The 9,325-nt window shown below is 39.4% G+C and overlaps 1 protein-coding gene across 1 annotated transcript in view; it reads left to right on the forward strand.

The window, feature by feature from the left end:
• Window positions 1–4,530, forward strand: part of LOC103511293 (protein kibra) — a gene marked incomplete at its 5' end in the record, with an annotated part of 15,761 nt that extends 11,231 nt beyond the window's left edge. Inside the window, 7 exons of the mRNA XM_026825112.1 lie at window positions 149–347; window positions 1,454–1,673; window positions 1,917–2,046; window positions 2,472–2,564; window positions 3,258–3,326; window positions 3,766–3,830; window positions 4,321–4,530. Coding sequence (XP_026680913.1) covers window positions 149–347; window positions 1,454–1,673; window positions 1,917–2,046; window positions 2,472–2,564; window positions 3,258–3,326; window positions 3,766–3,830; window positions 4,321–4,530 — 986 coding nt within the window. The remainder of the gene's footprint in view (window positions 1–148; window positions 348–1,453; window positions 1,674–1,916; window positions 2,047–2,471; window positions 2,565–3,257; window positions 3,327–3,765; window positions 3,831–4,320) is intronic.
• Window positions 4,531–9,325: the final 4,795 nt, after the last annotated feature.

The raw sequence follows: 9,325 nt of genomic DNA on the forward strand, positions 1-9,325 counted from the left end.
TTTGACGGATGAGTATACCATTTATAAAAGTCCAGTATGTTCTGAGTGTTTTATTGAAAAATAATAAAGGGAAACTTTATAAATTAAATTTATTAGATTTTCTCAACATTGAATTCTAACTTTGAACATTTTCTTTTATTGTTTGCAGAGAAAAGATGGCGTTCTTCACGCGCGCGAACAACACAATTCCCCTCCCCCCCTCTCCCCTCGCTACCGACCCCTCCCCTACTCAGGAGAAACCCAGGTTCGAATATACGGTGGACAGAAATCTGGGCGTGGAAGTATGAAACTTGCCCCCGCCTACTAGATCCAACCCTGGAGAATCTTCAAGGAAAACCATCCCTGAAGTTGAAGTCTTCAGCTAAAACCATCCCTGAAGTTGAAGTCTTCAGCTAAAACCATCCGCGAAGTATGAAGTCTTCAACGAAAACCATTCCTGAAATTTCGAAATATCTATAATTTGATATCTTCAGGTAAAAACATACCTGAATATTGAAATCGTCTGCTAAGATCATCCCTAAAGTCTGGAGAATCTTCAAGGAAAACCATCCCTGAAGTTGAAGTCTTCAGCTAAAACCATCCGCGAAGTTTGAAGTCTTCAACGAAAACCATCCCTGAAATTTCGAAATATCTATAATTTGATATCTTCAGGTAAAAACATACCTGAATATTGAAATCGTCTGCTAAGATCATCCCTAAAGTTTGAAATCTTCAGGTAAAACCATCCCTAAATTTTTGAAATCTTCATGAATATGTAAAGGCTATTAATATCTATCAACCTTCATACAAGAAGTATGAAAGTTTTCACTCTATACTGTGTTAATGAAAAACTCCCAAGAAGTTGACTTTCATAGATATAGAATTACAGCCCAGCGCGTTCACACTGAACGAAACAAATTTCGTCCTCTATTTTTTTAAATTTTCATCGAAGATGTATGATTGTCAATCTCCATTCAAGAAGTACATTTTTGTAACTCCAAAGATGACTTGTCAGAAGGTTAGTGATGGACTTTTTATTTTGACATTTTTATTCCATCTCAAAGTGGTTTTTAAATATTATTCGATTGATATTGATGCGTGAAATTGGTTTTGTACCCTAGTCAAATAGTAGTGCATTAAGCCAGATTCCCCCTACTTTTATGAGTTTTTTTTGTAATGGAAAGGGATTGGGTATTGGACCATTTTCCTACGCGCGTCCCAATATTTTTTTTACAATTCAAATTAAATTGATCCCAAGGGCAAGGCAATGCCTAATCCCTTGACAAATGGAGTGTGCCTGAAGGTATGTGATGTGTTCCAATCCACTCGACCCCAATATCACTGCTAGCTTCCACGGCAGGGCAATTTACAGAGTAGAAAAAATAAAATAATAAATCAACAACACCAACCTCAGTGGTGTAGTAGTTTTATTCTTTTCTATTCATAACCTATTATTCTATTCTATCTCTTGCAGACAAGCAGAGTTGTGTCAGGTTCTAGAAGAGATAGAGCTAGATCCCACACCTCCCCCTGTCACATCGGAAGATAAGACTACCAACACGGAGTGTGTGTTTGTGCCGGGTAAATCCTCGTCGCATCACGGAGGCAGTGTGACGGGCAGTGGAAGCAAGTCAATCGTGATCAAACGCTCGCAGACATTTTCGCCTGTGGCGCGGAACTCCTATATTTGTAGGGTGAGTAGTACTTATGAAGATGGATTTACACTAACCTGGTTTATGGGGCACTGTGCTCGCCCATCTGATGAGGGACATACTACGGGATGGGCATGCTACGACACAGACCACAGGCGTCTAAAGTAGCAGATGTTTTATTGCTACGAAATAAAAATGGCGCCGGTGGTGAAAAACACTATTTTTTTTTTTATTATTATTTTTTAAGCCCCTCAGTATAATGTTGGTTCTGTGTTTGTGTTTCAGTTAAACCGAAGTGAGAGTGATAGTTCAATGCCCCTGTACAGACGAACGCATTCATTTTCCTTAGTCAACAATGCGCCATTCAGACGGAACTCGGTAGAGAGGCGATCCCTCAGATGGCATAGACAGATTGGTAAGTGTACGAATAGGTCCATTAGAGATCTAGAAGAGTAGATCCTTATCTATTAGAGATCCTTGAAAGTAGGTCCTTATCTATTAGAGATCCTTGAAAGAAGGTCCTTTTTTTGAGATTTGATAGAGGGAATCGTAACTGCTAAGGTTTTGTGGTCCCGAAATCGAAGAGAGAAGGAAGACAGGATAGGAGAAAACCAGCCGTTATGAGAACGAATCTGATTTCCCTACAATGTCATTGCGAGCTTCCAAGGCAGGACAGAAGTTTAGTGTGAAGAGTTCATGGTGACATTCAAGGAAGATAATGTACAGACTACAGATAGAATAGAATATACCCTGCTTGTACTGCCAGAATGAGACTGAAAAGTCCCTTAGAGTATTTTTGAACTTTTCCTAATAGTATTATATCTTTATTGTTTCCATCAGGTACCGGGTCCATGCGGTGCAAGTCTCATCACTCGGGTCCGCGTTGGGAGTGTTCTGCCGTTGAAGTTTATGCTCACTCCCATTTAATCACCTGTATTTGACCGTTCTTAGAACGTACTGTGACAGGAGCTTTGCAGTATGGTGGGAATGAGGTTTTAATATTTCGCTTCGTCAAGGTATGTTTTTGAATTGGTGCTCCTAACTAGTTAGAATAACTTATAGCTCATAGTCAGAGTTAGAAACTCGGTTAAGTTTAACTCTTTTAAATCTAGCAATCTGATTGGCTGAAAATTTTGAAATCAACCAATCAGCTTAATCCAAGAGTTACACCGAGTTTAAATTCAGATTATGTTCCTGACCATAAAACGATGTTGAATACACCAGCTCTGTGTGGACTACGGAACTAAGCAACGTCCTGCGTGTCTTGTAACTGGATGGGTGACACGTTACGAAAAAAAAAAAAAAAAAAAAAAATTACCCCATTCGTAATGCTGTGAAATCCTTCACCACAAATAAATCATGATTTAGAATATTTTAACTATTAACAGATAAGGTTCGTTCTCGGAACGGCTAGTTCTCCTATCCTGTCTTCTTCTCTTCGATTTCGGGACGATAAGACCTCAGTTGTTCCCTGTCTCAGACCTTATAAAAAAAGTTTTCACTAGGCATTTATTCTTTATTTTCCCCCTCTAGGCTGTAAAGGAGTCACTTTACCTAGTTTTACCGCACTGCCGCTTGCTCAGATTCACGATTTAACGTTTCTTTGTTCTCTTATTCCTCCTCCAGGCTGTGAAGGCGTCCCATGTGAAGCCGTGAGTCTGAAGCTGGAGCAGCTGAATAGAGAATTTGTACAGAGTAGCAGTGGAGAAGCTACGGGAGGAGGAGGAGGAGAGGAAGAATATGAGGAGGAAGAGGAGGAGGATTCGAGTAGCGAGGAGGAGGAGGAGGACGAGGAGGAGGATATGATGGCTGTGTTCTGTTTAGACAATAGTGCGACCCATGACCGGTAAGGATTTTTTATCCTTCCTTTATTATTACGCTAGTAATAAAAAGGTATAGTGGACGGGCTATTGTATTCGCTTCGGTGTCTGTCTGTCCCCATAGAAGAAGGGGGTGGATAAATACCCGGGTAAATACCCAATTTTTATTTACCCACCCAGTGGGTATTTACCCACGACCCATCACTATTCACAGCACAGTCAAAATATTCTTACGGGTAATTAAATGGGAGTATTCTGCCGTTCAAATCATTATGCTCACTCCCATTAAATCACCTGTATTTGACCGTTCTTAGAACGTACTGTGACCGGAGCTTTGCAGTATGGTGGGAATGAGGCTTTAATATTTCGCTTCGTCAAGGTATGTTTTTGAATTGGTGCTCCTAACTAGTTAGAATAACTTATAGCCCATAATCAGAGTTAGAAACTCGGTTGAGTTTAACTCTTTTAAATCTAGCAATCTGATTGGCTGAAAATTTTGAAATCAACCAATCAGATAACCCAAGAGTTACACCGAGTTTAAATTCAGATTATGTTCCTGGCCATAAAACGATGTTGAATACACCAGCTCGGGGTGGACTACGGAACTAAGCAACGTCCTATGCGTCTTGTAACTGGATGGGTGACACGTTACGAAAAAAAAATCAATAAATGAGCATTTACACTGTCGAAAATCTGCCATGTTTTCTAACGTAACCCCAATTTTATGAACTTTTATTTGGCACCTCGATTTTATGAACTACCCTTGGTCCCAATTAGTTCATAAAATCGGGGTTCTACTGTACTTGCTTTTTCGGCGTGTGCTCGGTCTTGTAAGGATAATTAGTTGGTTTCAAATGTTTTAATTCCAGCAAAAGCCTGGCTACCCTGGATTAGTTTTTTCAACTTACTCACCAGGCTGGGCGTTGCTTATCTTCGGTGTCCTCCAGGTGTATTCAGCATCGGACCTAATACCCGCCACACATGTTACGATAGACGGTCTCGCAGACCTGGGTCTGTCAGACCGTCTGAGCGTGAATGGCGGATATAAGCTACTGGCTTATAATCACATTTTTAAGTGATTCAACGATCAATAGATCGACATTTGATTGGCTAAGAAGCAAACGGGACTTCCCTATAATTTGAATATTTTGTGCCTTTTATTTTAGCACATAATAACACTAAGCTATGAACATTGCGCAATCTTATATTATAAGAACAAGATCCATTCACATTTCACACACTGATCGCTCTATCTCGAGAACCACAACACCTAGAAAGCTGAAATCCATATTAGGTATAAAATAATGGGTGTTGAGACGACAAAAAATACCAAAAGCGAGGTTCACATTTTGAATCCTCATTTTAAGGAAAGTAGGTACTAAATGGAGGTTAGTCCGTTTTTCTACTTAGCCATTCTCTTATTTTTTGTCCATAGTAGGTCATTCTTCTACGGGATCTGTATGTACATTTTACTTTGCTTTCATTTTATGTAAATAGTTTTACGCCCCGGGATTATAGTCATTTTTGGCTAATTAAAAAAAAGTCTCTCATCTGGTCGACGGTAGGTACTCTACAAATTAAATTCGAGATTGAAATTGGACCAGTTAAAATATTTTCTAATATGACATAGGTAGTATAGGTTCCCTAGAATAGAAAGTTAAAATTACTATTTTATAATTAGCCAAAAGTGACTGCGGTCCCAGCCTTTTAAACGTTTTGTGGAAATGTTTGTAATTAAACTGCCAATTAAAAAAAAAAATGTACATAAGTCTAATTTCTTAGCCGTTTTAATGATAGTTTAATAAACAAAAAATAATAAAAATTAAACAAAAAAAATGTCTTATAAATATTTTATGTACAGACATGACCAAGTAAGTGTTAGGCAGGATTCTTTTTGTACAAAGAAAATTATTCACATGTTATTTATATTATTTTTTTATTTATTGTTATTGTAAATGATTTTAGTTTTGTTGTACATAGATAAATAAAAAAATATTATATTTTTATTTTATTGACTTGTTTCGTTGTTTTTTACTTTTTTTTTTCTTCCCATCTTCTGTAGATTTTTTATCTAATGTAGCAGTTGTTTCATTGCTACAAAATAGAAACGGCAGTGAAACACTCATCTTATAATTATTATTATTATTATTTTTATCTGTAATAAAAGTGATACCTACCTAGACAAAAAGCCTACCTTCTTACATTAAAGCTAATAATAACTTCACAGCCACAAGGATTTTTTAACTCCCTTTTTGAAGGCTTATGGAAGAATTATCACTTAGTGACTCTCTTACCCATCAATATACCTCTTCCACCTAACCTACCTACGTTCTCCACTGACTGGCCATTGTCACCCTGGTCTGGTTGTTCACTCAACTGTTTGTCAAGTTTAGCGAGTTCTGCTGGATCTGGAGCTCCCAATACTTGACTGAAGCCTTGCGATACTTGTGATGTGAGAGTGGTCACTCCGGAGGTAGCTGTGGATAGGATGTTACCTACCCCTCCCCATGCTCCCCATCCACCCCATGAATCTTCCTGAAAGTGATAGAAAGAGGTGTTAATATAGAAACGCACTATCATCACATCATGTCACACAAGTTCATGGGGGGTCAGAAAGATGTAGTTCAAAGTTTTCCCAAAATATTGTAGGTAATTTCGTTGAGGACAGCCACACTACTATCATTTCACGTGACATGATGACTCCCCATGAGTTCAGTGTTAGGTTTTCTCCTAGTGTAAAGTGGAAGCCCAAAGTAGATGTTTCAGTGATGAGACTGATGAGAAATAAAAAGGGCCATGAAACACTACTTTCTCTCTTTTCCCCTTTCTTTCTCACTCTCTCTCATCTTTTTATTATTATTATTCTTTGATGTGAAAGAATACCTTTTTTTGTGAAGATATTGATACCTACCTTGGAATCTGTAAGTTTCTGCAGAGGAGATGTCAATGAAAATGGAAAGCGTTCACTTGCAGCGTTTGCATTTGATCCTTTGTTCAAATCAACAGGGATTTCAAAACCATCTTCCATTTCTACATCCCACCCATCAATACCACTATCATCTTCTTTTGGGGTGGGTTTACCACCTTTCTTTGTAGGCACTTGATAGACGCTGGATTCGGGAGCACAGGAGATATGTGAACCTGTGGGAAGAAAATAAAATAGAGCGGTTAGCCGTCTGTCCCAAAAGTCTGGCTTGGGGACTTTAGCCTGAAATTAGCCTTGCTAAAGAAATATCAAAGGTTGACTGGGAAGGGCATCCACTCGTAAATTTTTGGTAGCCATAACCGTCAGCCCAAAGCAATCACCTCAGGGCTGAATGAGAGGCTGGTTAAAAACGTCGACCCCGTCTGAAACAAGGTTCGTTCTCGGAACGGCTGGCTTTCTCCTATCCTGTCCTTCTCCTCTCTTCGAATTTGGGATGATAAGACCTCCGTTGTTACAGTTTCCTCTAGCAAACCTATTAAAAAAAAATCCTACACAGACTTGTAAAGTCAAAGGTACTAAGTGTTTCACCGCTAGCAACAGGCAATGAAACACCTTAACTTACGGTGTGAGAGCCGAACTTTTTTGTTTTAAACCGCTTTTAACTCCGGACCCGGGTAAAGCCACAATTTGCAGAACAGGAATAAGAAGTTGTGAAGCGTCCTGGAGATACGAACAGCTATTGGCCGCTTCCAGATAGACATTGGTGATTAGCCTCGAGTCCTTGTCTAGGCTCAGCATAGCCTCGTTCTCCACTGACTGGCCATTGTCACCCTGGTCTGGTTGTTCACTCAACTGTTTGTCAAGTTTAGCAAGTTCTGCTGGATCTGGAGCTCCCAACACTTGACTGAAGCCATGCGATACTTGTGATGTGAGAGTAGTCACTCCAGAGGTAGCTGTGGATAGGATGTTACCTACCCCTCCCCATGCTCCCCATCCACCCCATGAATCTTCCTGGAAATGAGAGAAAGTGGAAGTGTTAGATTTTTCTCTTTATGTGAATGGAAATCCAAAGAAGATGTTTCAGTGATGACTTGATGAGACTAATGAGAAATAAAAACGGCCAACTCTTTTTTCCTCTTTATCTCTCTCTTTTTTTTAGTGTGGAGCAAGAGATATTGATACCTACTACCTACCTTGGAATCTGTAAGTTTCTGCAGAGGAGATGTCAATGAAAATGGAAACCGCTCACTAGCAGCATTTGCATTTGATCCTTTGTTCAAATCAACGGGGATTTCAAAACCATCTTCCATTTCTACATCCCACCCATCAATACCACTATCATCTTCTTTTGGGGTGGGTTTACCACCTTTCTTTGGACAGGGATTTCAAATCCATCTTCCATTTCTACATCCCACCCATCTATACCACTATCATCTTCTTTTGGGGTGGGTTTACCACCTTTCTTTGAGATTTGGTCTCCTATTTGAGATACCCTTTCACCAGATGGTCCACCATGTGGGAAAATGCCTTGGCTCTCATCTTCTCCTTTACCCTGAAATAACTGGTTTAAATTGTTGTTCAGAACTTGTCTTCCCAATCAGATCATCTTCAAAATCTACATCCCACCCATCAACATCAGCATCTATACTTGGTTCTTGGCTACTGATAGCATCTTTATTGGACTTCACAGGAATGGTGGGTGAGGTAACACTTGCTGAGCTGTTGGATTTTCCTGTCTGCTCATCAGCTGGAGGGGGTTGTTCAGGTACATGTACACTGCCTTCTTCTGAATTGTCTATCTGTTCAGAAGAACTAGTTGATTGGGGTGTTTTGTCTTCAAGATCACTGCTTAGTACACTATCTTTGTCAGGGATGGATGCACTTTTACATAATTTGACAAGGGTAGGAATATTTTCACTTTTATTGATTTCATTTGGTGAGGGTTGTTTTACTTCTTCTTTCAACTTTGTTTCTTCTTCTGGCTCACAGGATTTTTGAGAAGTTGGTTCTTTAGTTTCTTCTACAATCTTTGTTTTTCCTGGGATTGATTCAGAAAGAACTTTCACAGGTTCAGAGGATTTGACTTGAGGACTATCAGATTTTGAAGTTTCCTTCAAAAATGCCTTGGCTCTCATCTTCTCCTTTACCCTGGCTGGTCTTATCACTGACACTTTTAGAGGTGGAAATAATTGGTTTAATTTGTTGTTCAGAACTTGTCTTCCCAATCAGATCATCTTCAAAATCTACATCCCACCCATCAACATCAGCATCTATACTTGGTTCTTGGCTACTGATAGCATCTTTATTGGACTTCACAGGAATGGTGGGTGAGGTAACACTTGCTGAGCTGTTGGATTTTCCTGTCTGCTCATCAGCTGGAGGGGGTTGTTCAGGTACATGTACACTGCCTTCTTCAGGACTGGTAGTGAGTAAATACGTATGCCAAATGAGAATGAATCAATGAAAATAGTAGGAAACTTTGTTTTCTAACTAATAGACAAATCCCCGATTCACTCTGGAGCGACTGAGATTTAAGGGAGAGAGAAGGGGTCAAGTTTGGTGTGACTTTAATGTGGTTGGTATCACATGCTGGGAATTGACTATCAGGTCTTTTTTCTACTTTAATGTAGGTAGGCCTCAGCTCTCATGGGTTAACTTACTGTGTGAGAGCATCTGTTTCATCCACCGTGCGATGTTTCGACTTAAGTAACAGCAGACTGGCGGACTTATGAAATACATCCATAGCTATTGATGTGAACTCAGCCATGGAACGAAGACATTGTTCGTACATGACGTCACAGGATGTTTGGACAGGGAGACGATCCATTTGTAGCGTGATTTTCTTATGTACCTGGGATAATCAAAACAATTATAATTATTTGTAGCGTGATTTTCTTATGTACCTGGGAAAATCAAAACAATTATTAATTATTTGTAGCGTGATTTTC

This window comes from Diaphorina citri, unplaced genomic scaffold, assembly GCF_000475195.1.
Source record: "Diaphorina citri unplaced genomic scaffold, Diaci psyllid genome assembly version 1.1 scaffold698, whole genome shotgun sequence".
NCBI lineage: Eukaryota > Metazoa > Arthropoda > Insecta > Hemiptera > Psyllidae > Diaphorina > Diaphorina citri.